The 24877-nt window shown below is 40.8% G+C and overlaps 1 protein-coding gene across 3 annotated transcripts in view; it reads left to right on the top strand.

Annotated features, from left to right (window-relative positions):
• Positions 1–23984, top strand: part of LOC133486731 (uncharacterized) — a 32325-nt gene extending 8341 nt beyond the window's left edge. Inside the window, exons 2-9 of one of the 3 annotated variants that reach the window (XM_061792314.1) lie at positions 3079–3193; positions 8977–9146; positions 9777–9806; positions 12575–12652; positions 13497–13639; positions 14527–14668; positions 18227–18369; positions 22109–23984. In XM_061792314.1, the coding sequence (XP_061648298.1) occupies positions 3079–3193; positions 8977–9146; positions 9777–9806; positions 12575–12652; positions 13497–13639; positions 14527–14668; positions 18227–18369; positions 22109–22216 (929 nt within the window). In that variant the 3' untranslated portion in view covers positions 22217–23984. The remainder of the gene's footprint in view (positions 1–3078; positions 3194–8976; positions 9147–9776; positions 9807–12574; positions 12653–13496; positions 13640–14526; positions 14669–18226; positions 18370–22108) is intronic. The other 2 variants (XM_061792317.1, XM_061792315.1) reach the window with 2 other exon arrangements.
• The last annotated feature ends 893 nt before the right edge of the window (positions 23985–24877 follow it).

The following is a 24877-nucleotide window of genomic DNA, read 5'->3' as shown; positions in this document are numbered from 1 at the left end:
AGTGTTCACTACAGCCATTTCCATCCTTTTTGCAAAGTCTACCACCATCTGCCCCTCAAAGTTCCCTTCCTGAATGCCGTACTTACCCATCACCTCTTCATCACCCCTGTTTCCTTCACCAACATGTCCATTACAATCTGCACCAATCACGACTCTTTCTGTCTGTGATGCTCAGAACTATTTCGTCTTGCTCCTTCCAGAATTTCCCTTTCACCACCAGGTCACATCCTACCTGTGGGGCATAGCCACTAATCACATTATATAACCCCAATTCCAATGAAGTTGGGACATTGTGTTAAAAACAAACAAAAACAGAATAAAATGATTTGCAAATCATGTTCAACCTACATTTAATTGAATACACTACAAAGACAAGATATTTAATTTTCAAACTGATCAACTTTGTTTTTAGCAAATAACCATTAACTTAGAATTTCATGGCTGCAACACATTCCAAAAAAACTGGGACAGGTTCATATTTACCACTGTGTTACATCACCTTTTCTTTTAACAACATTCAATAAATATTTGGGAACTGAGGACACTAATTGTTGAAGGTTTGTAAGTGGAATTCTTTCCCATTCTTGCTTGATGTACAGCTTCAGCTATTCAACAGTCCGGGGTCTCCGTTGTTGTATTTTACGCTTCATAATGCGCCACACATTTTCAATGGGAGACAGGTCTGGACTGCAGGCAGGCCAGTCTAGTACTTTGCACTCTTTTACCACAAAGCCACACTGTTGTAACATGTGCAGAATGTGGTCTGGCATTGTCTTGCTGAAATAAGCAGGGGCGACCATGAAAAAGACGTTGCCGCCTGAGGGATCGAAGGTCACGGGCATTCAATGTTGGTTTTCGGTCTTGCCGCTTACATGCAGTGATTTATCCAGATTCTCTGAACCTTTTGATAATGATATGGGCCGTAGATGATAAAATCCCTAAATTGTAATTTGAGGAACATTGTCCTTAAAATGTTAGACTATTTTCTCACGCACTTGTTCACAAAGAGGTGAACCTCGCCCCATCTTTGCTTGTAAATGACTGAGCAATTCAGGGAAGCTCCTTTTATTCCCAATCATGGCACCCACCTGTTCCCAATTAGCCTGTTCACCTGTGAGATTCTCCAAACAGGTGTTTGATGAGCATTCCTCAACTTTCTCAGTCTTTTTTGCCACTTGTCCCATCTTTTTTGGAACGTGTTGCAGACATAAAATTCTAAGTTAATGATTATTTGCTAAAAACAATGAAGTTAATCAGTTTGAACTAAACTTTACACCGATTTTATTGGGCTGATCGGTATTGGCCGATATTTTAACATTTTATGTTGATCGGCTTTGACATAATTCGCCGATCCGATCAAGGACTTCATTGATCGGCTCCGCAAAAGACATTTACTCCGCGTCGCCATCATGCACAGTATATTTGAATCCAAAAGCTAGTTTATTTTTAGCCTTGTCGTGCGTCTTTTGATGTAGTATTGGAAATATCTGACTGCCAATAGTTATAAAAAAAAAAAAAAAGAAACGGTGGTGTGGAACAGACAACACGTAATGCCCGTATCAGACTACAAGACAAATTTGCTCTTTCACGATTGCACTATGTCAGACTACTGCAAAAAGATCTTGTATTGCGATACCACCGCATCCCGTTTTTTACGATCACTGGGCTTTATCTTGTCAACTCAAATGCGACCGGATACACTCGTTGCCGTGGCAATGACGAATGGCGCGAGCCGACTGTATTATAAGCACAAAATGGGGGAACACGTGTGTTGGTGGTCACCGGTGCTCAGGACAGGAGAGGATGTTCGTTTAAGGCTTGCTTGAGGTATGTTCACGTACTTTGAATACAATACGGCTCGCAAGCAGGCAACAAATCGTTATGTAGCCTAGCAGGCTAGTGGTACCACGAACGGTTGGACATAAACATGGCGCCGTTCTATCGAATCATGCTCTAAAGATTCGGTGTGGGTGAAGTAATTTAATTAAAAATAAATTTAATTACAGTAAATTAGCACCCATTATTTCTGTCATGTAATGTTGGTTTGACCTGACTGATTAGAATACACGATCTGACTAGAGCAGTGATTTCCAACCTTTATAGAGCCATGGAACATATTTTAGTATTGAGAAATCTCACGGAACACCAACAAACAAAAATGTCACAAAAAGTGGATACATTAATTACTGCATTTACTTCCTGCCATCTAATAGAAGACCATTTATCATTTGTTCTGTCTGTCACTATGCCTCATTGGCATAAACAGATGAACAAAGATACATTATTTATTGTAAATATAATTTTTGGCGCAATTAACTACACAAGTATATACAGTAAATGAAAAGGTAATTTAAATGGACACATTCCTCCATCTAGTAATCGGATCGGTTATCGTTTTTTTCAACTCGCTGGTCGGTGATCGGGCCCAAAAATCCTGATCGTGTAAAGCCTAGTTTGAACATTAAATATCTTGTCTTTGTAGTGTATTCAATTAAATATAGTTCGAACAGGAGTTGCAAATCATTGTATTCTGTTTTTATTTGTTTAAAACTACGTCCCAACTTCATTGCAATTGGGGTTGTACAGTAAATGAACAAGTCATTTAAATAAACACATTGCTCCATCTTATGATCGGTGATTGGCCCCAAAAATCCTGATCATGTAAAGCTTACTATAAACGTTGTCTCTCCCTGGACATAAGTGATATTTCAGTACATTTTTAAGGCACCAAAGCTGCACTTTTAAACTTTTACTGTAAACTTTGACATCAAAACTGCATGTTCTTCAAGCCTTTTGTCATGAGTGACCATTTTTTTTCTTGACAGTAAGTGCTTTTACCTTTCCTTCTAACATCTTTGCATTCTTCCTATTATTCCCTGTTGGTCTCAATTAAAGATCAATATTGATAAATTCTCAAACACCACAATTTGCTGGTCCAATCCATTCAAAAACCATTGCTCTGCTATCCAACCAGACTTGTTTTCAAGTCTGAAAATTTTCCTTTTGCATTTAATCTCCTTCGCTCCATTTTAAGTTTGTAAGGTGTTACAGTAAGCCTCCCGTTTCATTTTTTCCCAGTACTCAGTGAAGTGCCTCCAGATCTGCCACAGGATGTCATGGTTGATAACTGGCAGTTGACGTGGACTCCAGCCACAAAAGAGAGCACTGTCACTTACTCTGTTAGGTACTGCAGGTGAGTGGCATGAGTGGCAACATTACAAGTGTAAATATACTATTACTACTACTATTTTAAATACAGTATATGCACCTGTGCATCCCTCATTTATCGTGGGGGTTACGTTCAAGAAAACCTCCTGAATAGCTTGAGGTAGCGACCAACTATTTGCTGTATTATTGATATACGTTTTAAAGTTTCATATACTTTTGGTACGCAAAGTATTCAGACACCCTTAATTTTTTCACTATTATATTGCAGCCATTTACTAAATTCATTTAATTTTTTTCCCTCAATGTACACACAGCACCCCATATTGACAGAATTTTTTTTTATTTTTGCAGATTTATTAACTCACTGCCAGCCGTTTCCTGAGGAGGGAACCCCTATACTGCCAGGCATTTTCAAGCAGTTTTTGATTTTTCAAGCCCCACAGAATATGTACTGTGATGATGTAAACACCAAAACCACCAAAGATCAGACTCTCTTCTTTCATCAGAATTATTTTAGTTTTTGTCTCGGGCGTATACCGTTCTTTAGTAATCAGCAGTCAAATTCAGCCAAATCTGTTGCTGGAATAAAAAAAACAGAGAAAACAGCCTTTTTGTGAAAGCAAAAATCTGCATCTGAAAAACACATCCACAGCATGATGCTGCCACCACCATGCTTCACTGTTGGGACTGTATTGATGAGCAGTGCCAGGTTTTCTCAACACATGCCACTTGGAATTAAGGCCAACAATTTCTATCTTGGTCTCATCAGTCCAGAGAATCTTATTTCTCACCATCTTGGAGTACTTCAGGTGTTTTTTTTTAGCAAACTTCATGCGGGCTTTCATGTGTCTTGCACTGAGGAGAGGCTTCCGTCGGGCCACTCTGCCATAAAGTCCCGACTGGTGGAGGGCTGCAGTGATGGTTGACTTTCTAGAACTTTCTCCCATCTCCTGACTGCATCTCTGGAGGTCAGCCACAGTGATCTTTGGGTTCTTCTTTACCTCTCTCACCAAGGCTCTTCTCCCCCGATTTCTCAGTTTGGCTGGATGGCCAGCTCCAGGAAGGGTTCTGATCGTCCCAAACGTCTTCCATTTCAGTATTATGGAGGCCACTGTGCCCTTAGGAACCTTAAGTGCAGCAGAAATGTTTTTGTAACCTTGGCCAGATTGTGCCTTGCCACAATTCTGTCTCTGAGCTTTTCAGGCAGTTCCTTTGACCTCACGATTCTCATTTGCTCTGACATGCACTGTGAGCTGTAAGGTCTTATATAGACAGGTGTGTGGCTTTCCCAATCAAGTCCAATCAGTATAATCTAACACAGCTGGACTCCAATGAAGGTGTAGAACCATTTTTAAGGTTGATCAGAAGAAATGGACAGCACCCGAGTTAAATATGAGTGTCACAGTAAATGATCTGAATACTTATGGCTGTGTGATATTTAAGTTTTTCTTTTTTAATAAATCAGCAAAAATGTCAACAAATTTTTTTTGTCAATATGGGGTCCTCTGTGTACAACCCCAATTCCAATGAAGTTGGGACGTTGTGTTAAACATGAATAAAAACAGAAAACAATGATTTGCAAATCTTGTTCAACCTATACTTAATTGAATACACTACAGAGACAAGATGTTTAATGTTCAAACTGATAAACTTTATCGTTTTTAGCAAATAATCATTAACTTGGAATTTTATGGCTGCAACACGTTCCAAAAAAGCTGGGACAGGGTCATGTTTACCACTGTATTACATCACCTTTTCTTTTAACAACATTCAATAAACATTTGGGAACTGAGGACACTAATTGTTGAAGCTTTGTAGGTGGAATTCTTTCCCATTCTTGCTTGATGTACAGCTTCAGCTGTTCAACAGTGCGCCACACATTTTCAATGGGAGACAGGTCTGGACTGCAGGTAGGCCAGTCTAGTACCCGCACTCTTTTACTACAAAGCCACGCTGTTGTAACATGTGCAGAATGTGGTTTGGCTTTGTCTTGCTGAAATAAGCAGGTGTGTCCACGAAAAAGACGTTGCTTGGATGGCAGCATATGTTTCACCAAAACCTGTATGTACCTTTCAGCATTAATGGTGCCTTCACAGATGTGTAAGTTACCCATGCCATTGGGACTAACACAGCCCCATACCATCACAGATGCTGGCTTTTGAACTTTGCGTCCATAACAGTCCGGATGGTTACTTTCACAATTTCCCAAAACAATTTGAAATGTGGACTCGTCGGACCACAGAACACTTTCCCACTTTGCATCAGTCCATTTTAAGATTAACTCTGGCACAAAGAAGCCGGCGGAGTTTGTGGGTGTTGTTGATAAATGGCTTTTGCTTTGCATAGTAGAGTTTCAAGTTGCACTTACGGATGTAGTGCCGAACTATGTTAACTGACATTGGTTTTCTGAAGTGTTCCTGAGCCCATGTGGTGATATCCTTTACACATTGTCGGTTTTTGATGCAGTGCCGCCTGAGGGATCAAAGGTCCCGGGCATGCAATATTGGTTTTCGGCCTTGCCGCTTACATAGGGTGATTTCTCCAGATTCTCTGAACCTTTTGATGATGATATGGACTGTAGATGATGAAATCCCTAAATTCCTTGCAATTGTACATTGAGGAACATCGTCCTTAAACTGTTCGACTATTTTCTCAACTTGTTCACAAAGAGGTGAACCTCACCCCATCTTTGCTGAGCAATTCAGGGAAGCTCCTTTTATACCCAATCATGGCACCCACCTACTCCCAATTAGCCTGTTCACCTGTGGGATGTTCCAAACAGGTGTTTGATGAGCATTCATCAACTTTTTGCCACCTGTCCCAGCTTTTTTGGAATGTGTTTTTATTTGCTAAAAACAATCAAGTTTATCTGTTAGAACATTAAATATATTGTCTTTGTAGTGTTAAATATAGGTTGAGCATGATTTGCAAATCATTGTATTCTGTTTTTATTCATGTTTAACACAACGTCCCAACTTTGTTGAAATTTGGGTTGTACATTAATGAATAAAAAAAAATTAATTATTTTAACAAATGGCTGCAATATAACAAAGAGTGAAAAAATTAAGGGGGTCTGAAAACTTGAAAATGCAGATTTACATCAATACTATGTCTCTTTTGGACTCTCCAGGCAGTGATGCATGGTCTCTGATTCTCATAAATTGTAACTGTAGCAACACAGTGACAGTATGTATTTCTCAACACCTTCTGGAAGCATATAATAAGGGATGAAGGTGTGTCAAATTAATATTAATTAGAAACAACTGGAATTGTAGGATCAGAGGTTTGGGGGGAAAGGCAACTCATTTTGATACAGCAGCACCTCAACATACACATTAAGTGTCTTTTTTTCTGGAGTAGACCAGCCCCCTGTTCTTTTAATCATTTATATGAAATGCAGTGCACACTGTAAAACACATTAAGAGAAATTGACTTTTGTGAATACTTTAAATACTAATATATAAATCCCTCTCTTTGCACCTCCCGCTCTCTGTGTCCTAATTGAGTTAACGGGCATCCAGTCAGTTAGCTTGTCAGTAGGCTTTAATATATATTAACCTTGGGTTTAATATTACCACATGCACATGACACAACAGCTAACTTCTGTTATGCAAATTCAAACAAAGGACAGTGGTGCTGTGTCTGACCACCTGAAACATTTCCCAGCAAGAAAAACGTCAGCTAACTCCTCCATAACATAAACATAGCCTGTTTTAAGCCAGGTACTTACTGTTAGGGATGTCCCAATTCAACTTTTTCCACTTCCAATCCAATATATTGGAGCCTCGAGTTTTGGCCGATACCGATATCGGTCCGATCAGATATCAGCAATAATCATACATACTTGACTTATTTTTGTATGGAATGTTAGAAAAGGCTTGATCAAGTGATATTACTCAAATAGAGAACAATAATCAGCAACAGTAGGTATGGGGAAAACTTACCCCTTTACTATGAACCAATGGTTTATATAAATTAACTTAAACACTACAATTTACAGTATTACAATTGAATAGAATAAATAACTTATCAGACAATCCTGAAAATAACGTCAATAAAACCAATAAAAAAATATTTAAATTGCAACATAACCACTGTTTAACTTAGACATAAGCATAGTCTAAAATTGAATAGATTAAATAATAAAAATGATTAGAAAACTGAAAAATAACCAATAAATACAAATTATACTTTTAAAGTGCAAAATAATTCGTTCAATTCAGTTATTTTTTTACTGTCCTTATATGGTGGGAACAGCATTTGGTTTCTCCATATGTGCGGCAATTCATCTGGGATCTATTTTTATTGACAATGTCTTGGTGAATAGGAATAATGTAGTGAGGCTTTAGGTGCTTATACTGCACCTGTTAGTGTGTGGCTTTATGGAAACGCTGTTCCTGCTGTGCACATCTTGACCTGAAGTGTGGTGCACGCAGTGAGATACAATAAGATACATACTTTCAGTTAACAAAGATAAGTAGAAGATGGAATATTGTTAGTTACTCGTTTTCGCAGTTTGAAGAATATATGCCTGAGAGTATTGTTACAGTATATTGCCTTTTGTATGTGTTTACACAGCGTTTGTGTACCAATATTCATTATTTTGAGAGATAAGTCCCACGAGTTCGATGCTAATTTTCCTGAGCTCGTCAATTGTGTTTTTAATTCGTGCATTAGCTTTGAGGTAGCATTTTTTTTTTGGGAACAAAAACAAATACACAAAGTCTGTGATTCAAAAAGTGTCATTATTTTGTGTGTTTTTAGTTTTACAATGACCAACTCAATAAGCGACTTTACACAAGCAATATTACTCCTTGTTACTATTTTTGCACCTTAGCAATCTGTTGTTGGAATCACGTGGGCTGTGCATGCCGTCCCGGGTGCTGCTGGATATAAGTGCTGGAGTGGATCATGGAATGGACTGGTTGTATAAAACTGGTAAAATCTGAGATTTTAGATCTAATCCGATATTTGTTTTTTTTCCCTTACATCCTTTGATATCCGATATCAAAGATCTGCTTGGGACACCCCTACTTACAGTACACCATGTCACTGGAAGGCAACTTATTGTTCTGTGCAGAGAGCGCGCTCGGAGCCTAGTCCTGGAGGCAATATGAATCTCACTTGAGTTCTCTGCAGGACACACCCCACGGCAATTTGATTGGCTGCAGTAGAACATGCCCTGTCTGGATGTATCAGCCAATCATATTGCAGTGGGGCATGTCCCACCTAGAAATTTGTGGGATTCATAACATGTCGGGGAGAGGTTGGAGGGATTGGGTGGAACATACAACTTTTGAGCCAATATTATAATAAATATATTTCAGCTAAATACTGTGTAGTTATACACTTGTCTAGCTTGTTTAAAACAGAAAATGGAGTAAAAAAAATTCAATTTCTCAAATTTATTTGTGCTTGAGCACAGCCCAAAATTGACAAGCAACACCTATGATTAGGACACTGACGACTACTAAAACTGTGAAAAAACACTAACACTGTGGTAAAGTTCAATGGCAGGATGTGGTCAGCATTTTTTGAATTCATGTATGTGATTGGAGATGAGGGAAATGTTTGAAATCAAATGACAAATACCTACAATAGAACGCATTGCCCATGATTAATAGTGGAAAAAATGTCAACATAAACTTGTCCATCATGCTTTCTGAGGATGCTTACACCTAGCATGCTATAAAACATGATTGTCAATGTAGCAATAGTTGTGCTTCTGGTATCAAATTAGCTATTAAAAACGGTGATTGTGAAAAAATGACCGTCTGAGTCCCCTGATGTTTATGTTTTTTAATTCAGCTTGCACTGTAATCTTTGGAAAGATGTCTCTACCTGCAAGCAGACGAATACCGCGTCCTGTAATGTCGCTTTCATCAAAGCCGAGGCAGAGCATGGCTGTGTTAGGCTGGGTGTGCAAGCAGAGAGGCGTGGGCTGACTTCAGAGCTAGTCGAAGCCTGTAGCAGACAAGGTAAGCATGTTGTGTGTACAAAAAGTAAGGCATATCTGCCAACCTGAACAGATTTTACGTCGTAGGTAGTAGGTACCCATTTTTACGTCAAAGTACCCTTGTCACTCAGAACAAGAGGCCAATTATTTCAGTTAAATACTTGGGGATTTACAGCCAACAGCATGTGTAGTCAGCCAAAAAGTTAAGTAAATTTTTTGACAGGGGTTAGCAAGCATGGTTGCACATTAATATTGAGTGTTTAAAAAAAAAAAAAAAAAAAAAAAAAAAGACCTGAAATCAGGCTTAAGGCCTCTTTATACTTGGGCTGACGTCACTGCGGCTGTCCCACGCATATTTAGCCTTTATACTCGAGCGCAACCCACGTGCGCAGTTTTGAAAATGTACTGCAGTTCACCTCCAAGTCGGGGGTGTCGCTACGGCTGGTATTGGCTAGGATGTCACAGGGTGGAGTTTCCTCTGGTTTGAGATCTGAGCAGATTGTAAGCACGTCAGTATGGGAACCACTGTTTCATCATAACGAGCCATTTAAGTAAAAAAAAAAAAAAAGTATATTATACATATATATAATGGATAATAATAAATAAAAAGTCATGATTGAAATCTTCTTTTCCTTTGGGCTTGTCCCGTTAGGGATCGCCACAGCGGGTCATCCTTTTCCATGTAAGCCTATCTCCTGCATCCTCATCTCAAACACCAACTGCCATCATGTCTTCCCTCACGACATCCATCAACCTTCTCTTTGGTCTTCCTCTAGCTCTCTTGCCTGGCAGGTCCATCTTCATCATCCTTCTACCAATATACTCACTATTTCTCCTCTGGATGTGCCCAAACCATTGAAGTCTGCTCTCTCTAACTTTGTCTCCAAACATTGAACCTTGGCTGTCCCTCTGATGAGCTGTTTCTGAATTTTATCCAACCTGGTCACTCCGAGAGCGAACCTCAACATCTTCATTTCCGCCACCTCCAGCTCTGCTTCCTGTTGTCTCTTCAGTGCCACTGTCTCTAATCCGTACATCATGGCTGGCCTCACCACTGTTTTATAAACTTTGCCCTTCATCCTAGCAGAGACTCTTCTGTCACATAACACACCTGACACCTTCCTCCACCCGTTCCAACCTGCTTGGACCCGTTTCTTCACTTCCTGACCACACTCACCATTGCTCTGGACGGTTGACCCCAAGTATTTAAAGTCCTCTACCCTTGCCATCTCTTCTCCCTGTAGCCTCACTCTTCCCCCACCATCCCTCTCATTCGTGCACATATATTCTGTCTTACTTCGGCTAATCTTCATTCCTCTTCTTTCCAGTGCATGCTTCCATCTTTCTAACTGTTCCTCCAGCTGCTCCCTACTTTCACTGCAGATCACAATGTCATCTGCAAACATCATGGTCCACGGGGATTCCAGTCTAACCTCATCTGTCAGCCTATCCATCACCACTGCAAAAAGGAAGGGGCTCAGGGCTGATCCCTGATGCAGTCCCACCTCCACCTTAAATTCGTCTGTCACGCCTACAGCACACCTCACCGCTGTTCTGCTGCCCTCGTACATGTCCTGTATTATTCTAACATACTTCTCTGCCACTCCAGACTTCCGCATGCAGTACCACAGTTCCTCTCTGGGTACTCTGTCATAGGCTTTCTCTAGATCTACAAAGACACAATGTAGCTCCTTCTGACCTTCTCTGTACTTTTCCATCAACATCCTCAAGGCAAATAATGCATCTGTGGTACTCTTTCTAGGCATGAAACCATACTGTTGCTCGCAAATACTCACTTCTGTCCTGAGTCTAGCTTCCACTACTCTTTCCCATAACTTCATTGTGTGGCTCATCAACTTTATTCCTCTATATTCTTCTCATGCACTAGAATTCTATTGAACAAGCTGGTCAAAACCTCCACAGCCACCTCTCCTAGATGCTTCCATACCTCCACAGGAATGTCATCAGGACCAACTGCCTTTCCATTTTTCATCCTCTTTAATGCCTTTCTACCTTCCCCCTTACTAATCATTGCCACTTCCTGGTCCACCACACTTGCCTCTTCTACTCTCCCTTCTTTCATTTTCCTCATTCATCAACTCCTCGAAGTATTCTTTCCATCTAGCTAGCACACTGCTCGCACCAGTCAACATATTTCCATCTTTATCCTTAATCACCCTAACCTGCTGCACATCCTTCCCATCTCTATCCCTCTGTCTGGCCAGCCTGCAAAGAGCCTTTTCTCCTTCTTTAGTGTCCAACCTGCCATACATGTCATCATATGCCTCTTGTTTGGCCTTTGCCACCTCTACCTTTGCCCTGTGTCGCATCTCAATGTATTCCTTTTGCCTCTCCTCGGTCCTCTGTGTCCCACTTCTTCTTAGCTAACCTTTTTATTTGTATAATTTTCTGTGGGGTTCCACCACCAAGTCTCCTCCTCTCCTTTCCTGCCAGAAGATACACCAAGTACTCTCCTGCTTGCCTCTCTGATCACCTTGGCTGCAGTGGTCCAGTCTTCTGGGAGCTCCTCCCGTCCACAGAGAGCCTGTCTCACCTCTTCCTGAAAAGCTACACAACACTCGTCCTGTCTCATTTTCCACCACATGGTTCTCTTCTCTGCCTTTGTCTTCCAAATCTTCCTCCCCACCACCAGAGTCATCTTACACACCACCATCCTATGCCGTCTACCCACACTCTCCCCTACCACTACCTTACAGTTGGTAACCTCCTTCAGATTACATCGTCTGCACAAGATGTAATCCACCTGCGTGCTTCTTCCTCCGCTCTTGTAGGTCACCCTATGTTCGTGCTTCTTCTGGAAAAAAGTGTTCACTACAGCCATTTGCATCCTTGTTGCAAAGTCTACCACCATCTGTCCCTCAAAGTTCCTTTCCTGGATGCGGTACTTACCCATCACTTCTTTATCACCCTTATTTATCACCCAACATGTCCATTACAATCTGCACCAATTACGACTCTCTCTCTGTCTGGGATGCTCAGAACTACTTCGTCTTGCTCCTTCCAGAATTTCTCTTTCACCTCTAGGTCACATCCTACCTGTGGGGCATAGCCACTAATCACATTACATATAACACCCTCAATTTCAAGTTTCAGCCTCATCACTCGATGTGATACTCTTTTCACCTCCAAGACATTCTTAGGCAACACTTCTTTTAAAATAACCCCGACTCCATTTCTCTTCCCATCTACACCATGCTAAAATTATTTAAACCCTGCCCCTAAACTTCTAGCCTTACTGCCTTTCCACCTGCTCTCCTGGACACAATGTATCTACCTTTCTCCTAATCATCATGTCAACCAACTCCCGAGATTTTCCTGTCATAGTCCCAACATTTAAAGTCCCCACATTCAGTTCTAGGCTCTGTGCTTTCCTCTTCTCTTTCTGCCGAAGAACCCGCTTTCCACCTCTTCTTTGACTTCGACCCACAGTAGCTGAATTTCCAACGGCGCCCTGCAGGTTGGCGGCGCCGGTGGCGGACGTTGTTAACCCGGGCCATGACCGATCCGGTATGGAATTCTTTGGATGAACGCTCATATTTGTTTGGCAAAGTTTTAAGCCGGATGCCCTTCCTGACACGACCCTTTGCGTTTATCTGGGCTTGGGACCGGCCTAGAGTTTGCACTGACTTGTGCCCCCCATAGGGCTGCATTTATATTTAAAAAAAAAAAAAAAAAAAAAAAAAAAAAAAGTCATGATTGAAATATGTCATGTAAATCACTCACTCATGTCTTGGCATGCAGCCTGAGGTGCCCACAACTCCTCTTGCTAGTAAAATGAATACATATTCTAGTCCGTCTAAAGTAAAATGTGTTGAATGCCGAGGTACCGTCTGTTTTTTTTGGGGGTTTTTTTCTTATGGAGTGTGTATTTCTTGTGACTTGTTTTTGGGATGGTTGTTTCCCTTTGTATTATTGACACGTAGGGTACTGAATCGATCTGATATATTAGTACATGTATCCTCTGTGACTGGAAAACTCATTAAAAAAAAATTCATTAAATAAACTGTATGATGTGATGCAAAAGTCAAACCAACTTATCAAGAAAACACATTTATCTTGTTTGGTCTGTCAATGGACTATGGCTCCGAGGAAAGACCACCTCAAAGGTCAGTGATGTGTAAAATTTAAACGTTTACTGTACATGGAGATACACAATAAATTCAGTAGCAGCATTCTAATTAGCAGCAAAAGAGGAACACAGATTTGTCAGCATTGTTCCATTGCACACCATAAAGTGTGAATCAGTTTGTGTCAAAACCTTAGTTTTCTTTTTGTACTCAAGTACTCATGTTGTCAATTCTTATGTCTAAGTAACAGATGATCACTCTTTTTGTTTCCTCTTCTCCTGCAGGTAACTCATGTAGCCCTGAAGTTAGCCTGGATGCACGCCCTGGCTTCTTAACTCTTCATTTAAATAGAAAAAGTAAGATTGCTCTCGAAGGGAACCACATAAAACATAGGATTTACTTTGGAAAAAAGGGAGAACTCCTGGAGGTAAGCCACTTCGCGGATTAGTATGAAAATTAAATGGATAAAGGGAAAGGTGGTGGCATGAGAAAACTATGCAAATAATGGTGGTAACAACGAGTGATGACTGGTAGTTGGTGTCTATCAACCACATGTCAAAAGTACAGGTATTCAGTACTTAAATGCACTGATACAGGTGCAAAAAAAAACAACAACTCTGGTAAAAGTAAAAGTACTGAAGCCACTTATATAAAGGTACAAAAGGACACACTTATAAATGTATTTAAGTAAAAGGTACATTTTATATTTTTCAACCGAATAATAAAACCCATACTGTGACATTTATGCATCTCTCCAGAGGATTGGCAAGCTTTCTCTGGGGGCAACAATGGACAAATCAAACAAAAATAAAAACAGGTATGCTGAAATGAAAAGAAAAGCATTTGTTCTCTTGAAACAAAGTTACATACAGTCAAATTATATTAACAGTAAAAACAAAAGTGAAAGCTAGATTTATTTCAAATGCTTATTTGCCCACTGCCAAACGGGGCGTTACCGTTTTGTTTTGGCAGTGGGTAAATAAATGTGTTGGAATTCATGTTCAGACGTGGCATAATTTACTGCCAGCAAACCAGATTTCAACAAGCCATATTTATACAGAAGTAATGTGGTTTATTCATTGCAGGGACTTTTGAAAAAAGAGCCAAAAATACTCTTACCTGTGAAAGGTTTCCCAGTTAGGAGTTCCCTTGTTGTGATTGTACGACACGTGTGCAACCGTACGCAGAACAATGTGCAGGCATTCTTATGTTGGTTTCCACAAACATGGAATGCGCTGATGCGTTATAAGATTATTTTGTATCTGTTCATCATGGATAACAACAACGACCTTAGAAATGTCTACTCTTCAACAGGCATATGAAGATGCTGTGGCCTCTGTGTCCATTGACAATTTAAAGGAGGGAGAGCACTACTGTGCACGAGTGCAGTATACTTACTTTGATGATCCTGTCGGACTGGCCAGATGCACCCAGTGTGAAGTCATCCCTCACTCAAGTGAGACCACAGTTAATTATTTCTTGTCTACGATTCAGACACATACAGTTCATATTTACTTTGTGTTACAGTATGATGCTTTTGGGGAGTCAACAGGTTTGTAATGTCATCATTTGCTTGATTTAAAAAAAAAAACAACAACAAAAAACTTAGGCCAAGTTTGCCTAATTATATTCTGTCAAGTCAAGCTTATTTATATAGCCCCTAATCACAATAGACTCTCAAAGGGCTTTACAAGCCAGCAGTTTACATAAATAAATGATATATCCTGTTCTAAACCCTCCATACGGGCAAAAACAAATTCAAGACAAAACCCATTTGCAGAAAAAAAAGGAAGGGATCACAGATTGAGTGATAGTCCTTCCATGATGACCAGGCTGCAATGGATGCTGAGTGGGCAACATTAACCATATGATATGACGCTATACAATGTTAGTTTCTACAGGTGCTCCTCAGAACCTTTCCTGGTCTGTTGATGCCAAATCCTTCACAGCAACTCTTTCGGGGAAGTGGTCTTCGTCAAGTTTAAGCCCAGTCAGTCACTTCCCTCATCACCACCTAGTCCCCTCTCCAGGAGGTTGGAGGGCAGTAAAATTGGCCAAAATGCAGATGTAAGGGGTGAGGTAGAGTGAGAGAGTAGTCTCATACTAAGTGTGGTTTAACCAAATGCCAAAGTTCGGAAATACAGTGCTGTGAAAAAGTATTGGCCCCCTTCTCAAATTCTTGTATTTTTGCATAGTTTCCCCACTTTGTTTAAGATCAAAGAAATGTAAATATCAGACAAATGTAAACCAAGTGAATTTAAAACACTTTTTAAATGGTGATTTCATTTCTTAAGGAAAAAAAACCTAATCAACGTTACCTGCCCAGTGTAAAAAAGTAATGGCCCTATAAACCTAATAACTGATTGGGCCATCCTCAACAGGAACAACTGAAATCAAGTGTTTTCTATAACTGGTAATGACTCTTTCACATCTCTGTGAAGCTATTTTGGCCCACTCTTCCTTGCAGAATTGTTTGAATTCAGCAAAAATGGGGGGTTTTCGAGCATGAACGGCCTTTCTAAGGCCACTGCATTTCAATCTGATTCAAGTCTGGACTTTGACTCTGCCACTCCAAAACCTTCATGTTGTTTATTTGAGCCTTTCAGAAGTTGACTTGCTGGTGTGTATTAGATCCTTATTCTGCTGCAGTACCCAAGTATGCTTCAGATTGAGGTCACAAACTGAAGGCTGAACATTCTCCTTCAGGAATTTCTGTTAAAGAGCACAAGTCATGGTTCCATAGTTGTCCTGGTCCTGAAGGAGCAAAGCAGCCCAAGACCATCACACTACCACCACGTTTGACTGTTGGTATGATGATCTTTTCTGGAATGCTGTGCTACATTTATGCCAGATGTAACGAGACACACATCTTCCAAAAAGCTCAACTTTCATCCATATAATATTCTTTCGTCCATATAATATTCTCCCAAAAGTCTTGGAATCATTCATAAGTTTTTCTGCAAAAGTAAGACAGCCCCTTAGTTCTTTTTGGTCAGCAGTGGTTTTCGCCTTGGAACTCTGCCATGGACACCATTTTTGCCCAGTCTCTTCCTTATTGTTTTGTCATGAACAATGACCTTAATTGAGGCAAGGGAGGCCAGGAGTTGATTACAAGTTGTCCTGAGTTCCTTTGTGGCCTCCTGGATGACTCATTGCGGTTGTCTTTTGGTAATCTTTGTAGGCTGGCCACTCTTAGGAAGGTTCACTATTGTTCCATGTTTTCTTCGTGTGAGGATAATGGCTGTCCCAATGGTTCGGTGGAATTCGCTAGAAATTAAGTTGTGTTTAATAATGTGAAATGACTCAGGTAGGAGGGGCAGGAGGGAGTATTGAACTCATGAAGAAAAGGAGGTACAAAAGGGTGTGGAAAGCCAAGACGACACCTAAAATCTATGATTAATCAAATGGCAATCCAGCCCCTTGTCAATCCAAATGAATATCAGATGGTTCAGTCCTAATTGATGGCCTATAAAAAGGTCTCATTGCCAAGGTGTGAGTCAAGACACACGTGATAGGTAAGAGCCGAGAGCTGTCTCAAGACCATCGGAAATGAATTGTTGCAAAACCTAACGATTGCATTGGTTCCAGGTGCATAGCTAAGCTCCTGAATGTTCCATTGAGCACGGTTGAGGCCATAATACGCTAGTGAATAGCCAATCATACCGCCCTAAATTTGCCTCGATCAGGTGCTCCTCGTAAGATTCCTGACATAGGAGTGGAAAGAAAAAATCAGAAGAGTTGTCCAACAACCAAGGAAGGCTTCAAAAAGACCTGGAATTAGCAGGTACTGTTGTCACAAGGAAAACAGTGAGTAATGCACTCCCCCGCCATGGCCTGTATGCACGCTCATAACGCAAAACCCCATTGCTGAAAAAAAGCATGTGTAAACTCGTTTAAAGTTTGCTGAACAACATTTGGACAAGCCAGTTAAATCCTGGGAAAATATAGTCTGGTCTGATGAGAGCAAAATTTAACTCTTTGGATGCCATAGTGCACACCCCGTTTGGAGGAGAAATGGCACTGCACATCACCCTAAAAACACCATTCCAACAATGAAGTTCGGCGGTGGGAAAAAGATGGTTTGGGGCCTGCTTTTCAGCAAATGGTACTGGTAAACTTCACATTGTTGAAGGATGTATGGGCAAATGTACCGAGACATTCTTGACAAAAATCTGCTGCCATCTACGAGGATTATAAAAATGAAACGAAGATGGACATTTCAGCAGGATAATGATCCAAAACAAGGAAATGAAACTCAATTGGTTTCAAAGAAAAACAAAATAAAGCTGCTTGAATGGCGCAAACAATCACCTGTCTTGAATCCAGTCGGACATCTATGGAAACAACTGAAACACAAGGTCCATAAAGGAAGCCCACGGAACCGTCAAGATTTGGAGACTCCTTGTGTGGAGGAATGGGCCAAAATCACACCAGAGCATTGCATGCGACTAGTTTCTCCATACAAGAGGCATCATGAACCTGTCATTGCAAATAAAGGCGTGTCCAATACTTTTTCCCTGGATCATTTCATATTATTACACACAACTTCATTTCTGATCTTATTTGCTCTACTTTCTTTGTATGTATGGATTACTTGAGTTGTTTCCAACATCTGGTGTCAATTGCACCTTCAGAAATCCATTTAGTGAGAAAAATGGTGACATGTTAAATACTTATTTCAGCTGCTGTCAGTCTATTATCATGGCACAACTTGAATTAAAGAGTGTATTTGCCCACTCATCTTTACAAACTCCTCCACATCTGTCAGATTGAGGGCACAACCCATCAACTTTTTAGTGTGGTGCTTCTCAAACTGTCATTCCCCACTGGCATGGGGAAACTGTGGAACCCAGTGTACAACAAATGGAGGCCATTTTGTGCAATTACACCCATTACACTAATCTAGTCGTACAATTTTTGGAGGGGCATGTCTTTATTACAAAACAGTGAGATTGTACTTGTTCGAATGTTTTAAAATGCTAACAGATTGTGTCCTTATTTTTGTGTTTTCCAGGCCCAACAACAACAAAAATTGAGATAACTGTCACCATTGTGATTCTCTTTATTATTCTAATACCAGTCATAGCATACATTCCACTCTTTCAAAGGAGGAGAATCAAAGAGTGGCTGAAACCTCCATACAAGATACCAGACCCTGTGAGTACAATAAATAATAATGTATTATTTCAGTGCAGGTGGTGCAACTGGTCTGTGCTTAATGCTAGTTAAAGAAGAATGCGTTGTGTTCTTGTGTGTTGGAAAAAAGATGCTGTGGTCTATTTACACCAGATGTAACAGAGAGACACCTTCCAAAAAGTTCAACTTTCGTCTCGTCAGTCCATGAAATATTCTCCTCCCAAAAGTCTTTGGAATCATTCAGGTGTTTGTCTTTTTCCCCAAAAGTAAAACAAACCTTGATGTTATTTTTGGTCAGCAGTGGTTTTGGCCTCGGAACTCTGCCATGGATGCCATTTTTGCCCAGCCTCTTACTTATTGTTGAGTCACGAACATTGACCTTAACTGTGGCATGGGAGGCGTGCAGTTCTGTAGATGTATTTTCCCGGGTTCCTTTGTGACCTCTTGGATGAGTCGTCGCTGCGTGGATGCTCCAAGCGTTTGGAATTTTTGACCAAAAATGAGACCGGTAGCAATTCTACCCTCAAATACAATTAGAGGCACAAGTGGGGAAAAAAAACTGTGAAACAGAAATATATATATATATTTTTTGGAGTCTGCCTACAATATCCTGTCTTACAACACACTATGGCGTCAATGTCGTAAAGTGACACAAGTTCTGCAATGTTGGTGTAGCGTATATTGGTTTTGGATAAAAGCGTAATTAATTTGGAAAAGGCATATGTCGGAAAGTTAACGCCTGCTTTGACTTCTGGTGTAGTTCGACATACATCGAAGTTTACAATAAAACTATCGCACCACGTCTTTTTATATTCACACATTTTAGAAAAAGCAACGAAAACCCTCGATCACTCAAACACACAAAGTGCACAACAGGAAATGGAATTTTTGAGAAAATTAAATCTACAGTGGACCTACAGGGTCTGGCTGTTAGGCAGTAGTGCTTGGCAGTAGTGCCCTGCCCCCACCCCCCTCGGCTCACTGACCTCTCCAAATTTTAATGCACCACACCACTCTGGGGGCACTGATACATGGGGTAGGGCCAATGACTGCCAGTCGGGGACCTGGCAATCATAGTAACAGGGGGGGAGGTGGGTCTCACTTAACTGCATGGCGGTGCTCCCGAGGCTGGGCCCCCCGGGCTGGATGACAGCTTGGTGTTGGGGCTGACCTCTCATGGCATGTTGCTGCTCCTTCGGTCCCCCCCCCCCCCATTATTGTTCCCTTGTCAGATGCCCCTATCCGCCCTCCTTTCCAACAAACAAGGGACACTCTCCCTCCCTCAGGCTGGGCTGGGATTGGCTGCATCGCGGGCCCTGGGGTTTGGGGAGGTCGTCTGGCTCTCCTGGGGAGCAAGGGGGGTGGCGGGGCGTGTGGGGCGGTGGGTGGGGTGGATTGGTTGGCTGGGGGAATGGCCTCGGTGGGGCCGGCGAACCGCTCTCCGGTGGACCCCTGGGCCTGATCCCGCCCCTCGATTGATTGGGTGTGGTCCTCAGCGGCCGCGGTGCGGCCACAGTAATTACAGGTCACTTCTGTCAGTCTTTGTGCATGTAAAATGGTATCAATTTACCTGCATGCATCCGCAGGCACACACCCCTCGGACTCTTTCACTGGGTGTGGGGTCACGCACTTACTGCAACAAATAACTCATGAATATGCAAATCGCTTGTTTATCCCCTCACTTATACTCTCGTCCTGTAGACTTTTATAATTTACATAATTAATGCCACCACACTTTAGTTGTACAGCCAGGTTCACGACCCTTGTCCTGCATGCTTCTTCTCCTGTCCTTGTCCTGTCCTTCCCTCACAGGGTGTAGCACTACACCCCCTTGCAACACTCACATTCCATGTTTCATTGTTGTGGATAATCTAATGATTTACTTATCTCATCCTGTTTACAATTAGTGCTTTGTCTTTTGTCTTTGTTTCTCTCTCCCTTCGAGAAACTTTGTTCTGTTCAACTGATCCAGTCTGATTCTAAATAAACCTCAATTATAATACCACAACGGAAGCTTAAAAACTCCACTGTGACACAGTAAAACTGTTCCGGCATAAAAGGGACACATATTTTCCATTCTGCTTGACCTAACAGCCGAACAGGACAAAAAAAGGGACTGTATTGGACCAGTGATGAGCAGTGCCTGGTTTTCTCCACACATACTGCTTAGAATTAAGGCGAAAAAGTTCTATCTTGGTCTCCTCAGACCAGAGAATCTTATTTCTCACCATCTTGGAGTTCTCCAGGGTTTTTTTTCTTTCTTTTTTTATAAGCAAACTCCATGCAGGCTTTCATGTTTCTTGCACTGAGGAGAGGCTTCCGTCGGGCCACTCTGCCATAGAGCCCCGACTAGTGGAGGCTGCAGTGATGGTAGACTTTCTCTAACGTTCTCCCATCTCCCGACTGCATCTCTGCATTAGCCACAGTGATCTTTGGGTTCTTCTTTACCTCCCTCACGAAGGCTCTTCTCCCCCGATTGCTCAGTTTGGCCGGACGGCCAGCTTTAGGAAGGGTTCTGGTCGTCAATAATGTCTTCCATTTAAGGATTATGGATGCCACTCTGCTCTTAGGAACCTTAAGTGCAGCAGAAATGTTTTTGTAACCTTGGCCAGATCTGTGCCTTCCCACAATTCTGTCTCTGAGCTCTTCAGGCAGTTCCTTTGACCTCATGATTCTTATTTGCTCTGACCATGCACTGTGAGCTGTAAGGTCTTATATATATATATATATATATATATATATATATATATATATATATATATATACACACACACACACACACACGTGTGTGGCTTTCTTAATCAAGTCCAATCAGTATAATCAAACACAGCTGGAATCCAATGAAGGTGTGATCAGGATGATCAGAAGAAATGGACAGTACCCGAATTAAATATGAGTGTCATAGCAAAGGGTCTGAATACTTATGGCTGTGTGATATTTCAGTTTTTCGGATTGAAATTCATTGGTCGCAACCCTTGTTCTTTGTATTTGGCTGCCGCCGTAAGCGAGTCCGCTGGGAGCGGAAACGGAACTGCTGTAGTGTTCTGTCACTCACTTCGGCGAGTGACCAATGAGTAGCCAGCGTGTAAGTGGGGACGGGGCTTCACTAAACGTACTGCCATGTGATTTGCGATTCGCCACAAGTTGTCACTCACATCGGCGAATGACCAATGATCAGCCAGCGTCAAGCAGCGCTGTGCAGGTGGGGGAGGGACTGAATTGAAGTGAATGTACTGAAGCGGTACAAAATGATTATGGGTAGCTGATAGTTCGGTCAAGCACCTTTTGCGCTGCATTATGGGTTTTGTAGTTTGTGTGTCATCAGTGCGTCACATGCCATTTAAAAATATATTGTGGCATGTTATGGAATTGGAGGAGACCTTTCCCAGCATGCTTTTCGATAGTCACATTTCACACATTTGACTGTTATCATGCCTCTTTAATGTGCTATTTAGTACAGACATGGTGTAATTTCTTGTCGTGTACAGTAAAATTATTGCTACTTTTGGAGGCTGTAAATCTGTTACCAAGTCCAAATTTTAGTGCTATCATTGACACACTTGTCGTTCCCTAATTGTTTATGTTTCTAATAGAATGTAAGTTTCTCTAAGAATGTCACACCTTATGTCTACAGCCTATACTTGAGTGGGCCAGGTCCTTAGAATTTATCATGTGATTCTGATGAGGCTCATGGAGGGAGAGTTTGGTACAAAGAATTTATTTAAACTTGAATCTCAGTGTTGTTGTTCCCCCCCCACAGGTCTTCTTTGATGTACATGATCTGTCTCGCAATCCAATCTCCAGCAACAGCCCAACTGAGGAGTTCTGTGATATTACAAGCATGGAGTTGAGAGGACAACGAAAGTAGCTGCCTATGAAGACTTTGATGTTTCTTGACAATTTATCCCAGATGTGTGATCAGTTTGATAAGAAATGAATGGGCTACTTGGTAATAGAAAAATAACCAAGCACCACAATGCAAAAATATCCTCATACCGTATTTTCACGACCATAAGGCGCACTTAAGTCTTAAATTTTCTCCAAAATGGACGGGGCGCCTGATAATGCGACACGCCTTATGTGTGCACCGAGTTCCAAAATCTATAAATGTTGTTGTATGATGAGCGCTCCGCTTGACTGACTGGGAGCATTTCCTGCCGACACGCTGCTTGTATAGAGGAAAGGCGGACGTGACTGAGGGCAGCATGTGAACGTTAAAGGGGGCAGGGTGCGTGTGAAGGAGGACGCTAAAGGCACGCCCCCAGTAGGTATATAGCGCCGGTACGTGCATTGTGCAAAACATCGGTTTGGCTAAGGACCCCCGAAAATGGCACCTACGAAGAGACGCAGTTTAAACTGCAAGCTATCAGTTATGTGGAGGAACATAACTGATAGCAGCCGCGACAGAATTAAAGATCAACGAAACCATGGTTCGCAAGTGGAGGAAGCAGGAAAACGATCTTAGTCAAGAAGCCGAAGCTGAGTTTCCGTGGAAACAAGGCGAGGTGGCCCGAGTTGGAAGACCAACTCGAGCAATGGATGAATGAGCAAAGAACAGCCGGGAGAAGCGTCTCTACAGTCACCATTTGACTGAGGGCAATAACTCTGAGCTTGCCATCATTCCGGGAGGCTTGACGAAGGAACTCCAACCACTGGACATCGGTGTAAACGGGGAGTTCAAAGTGAAGTTGTGAGCGGCGTGGGAGCGATGGATGACAGATGGCGAACACTGCTTTACTAAAACTAGGAGGCAGCGCCGGGCGAGTTACACCACAATTTGTGAATGGATTGTGGACGCTCGGGCTAACATGTCTCCTTGGACTGTTGTTCGAGCTTTCGTAAAAGCCGGCATCATTTCTGAGGAGCCACACGGCAACGAGACTGACTCAGACAATGACGAGAGGGAACCCGGCATGTTAGATGGAGAACTTGCCCAGCTGTTCATTTCGGATACAGAACATGAGGACTTTGATAGATTTGTGGATGATTGATCAAAAACTAACGTGAGTACATTGTTAAATACTTCAATAAAGTACAACCGAACTCAGTTTTGCTCCCGCTGCCTTTTTAAAAACATTGTTTTAGCGTGCATGCATGCTACCCTATGTTTTAAGCGAGCATGTTTTACCATGCCTGTGTCCAATAATATGGTGCGCCTTATGTATGTGTTATATACAGAAATAGACTCCGTAACTGAGACTGCGTCTTTTAATACGGTGCGCCTTATGGTCGTGAAAATACGGTATTTTGCTAAATTGACTCGAATCCACACATAAGGACTGTGTTATGTATTTATTACATATCAGTTGATGAACTTTTCTACTTTCAGAATCTTAGGCGGGATTTACACTGCAGGTTCAGTTTCCCAATTATTAAATGCCTATCCTGTATTAGATTTTTTTTGTTTTTTTTGTTTTGTGTTTGATTTAATTGACCACAGTCACAAATTGCACATGCAGTACACAAGCATCAACACTGGGCAATAACAGGAAGAAAGTGGGGGAAAAAAAGGTCTATTCTTTATTAGTGATTTATTTATTTGTTTTGTGTGTTTTGTCTTTGATTTAATTGAACACATTTGAAAATTGCACATGTTCTGGCAAATCTTTTTTCTGAAAGAATAAGGAAGGACTCAATCTTGTCTTTGTGGGTTTTTATTACAAGAAAGAAGAAATCTTATTTTATATATATATATATATATCTTATTATAATAAATCTTATAATATATATATAATATATATATATAATTATATATATAATATATATATATAATTATATATTATATTATTATATATATATATTATATATATATATAATATAATATATAATAATATATATATATATTATATATATATTATATATATATATATATTATATATATATATATATTATATATATATATATATATATTATATAATATATATATATATATATATATAATATATATTTATATATATATATATTATATATAATATATATATATATTCTATATATATATATATATATATTATATATATAATATATAATATATATATATATTATATATATAATATATATACACCCTGAACTGGTTGCCAGCCAATCGCAGGGCACATAGGAACAAACAACCATTCGCACTCACAGTCATGCCTACGGGGAATTTAGAGTCTCCAATTCATGCATGTTTTTGGGATGTGGGAGGAAACCGGAGTACCCGGAGAAAACCCACGCAGGCACGGGGAGAACATGCAAACTCCACACAGGCGGGGCCGGGGATTGAACCCGGGTCCTCAGAACTGTGAGGCTGACGCTCTAACCAGTCGCCCACCGTGCCACCTATATATATAAAATATAATATATATATATATATTATATATTATATATATAATTATATATATATATATATATATTATATATATTATATATATAATATATATAACATATATTATATATAATATATATATATATAATATATATAACAAGGGTGTTAATGGCACCGGTACCCACTCAGATTCCAAATGACATCGATCCGTCCTGTTCACTTTTGAAA

Source organism: Phyllopteryx taeniolatus, chromosome 12 (assembly GCF_024500385.1).
Source record: "Phyllopteryx taeniolatus isolate TA_2022b chromosome 12, UOR_Ptae_1.2, whole genome shotgun sequence".
NCBI classification, from domain to species: domain Eukaryota; kingdom Metazoa; phylum Chordata; class Actinopteri; order Syngnathiformes; family Syngnathidae; genus Phyllopteryx; species Phyllopteryx taeniolatus.
Note: the sequence above shows the minus strand (reverse complement) of the source record. Positions and strands in the feature narration are given on the sequence as shown.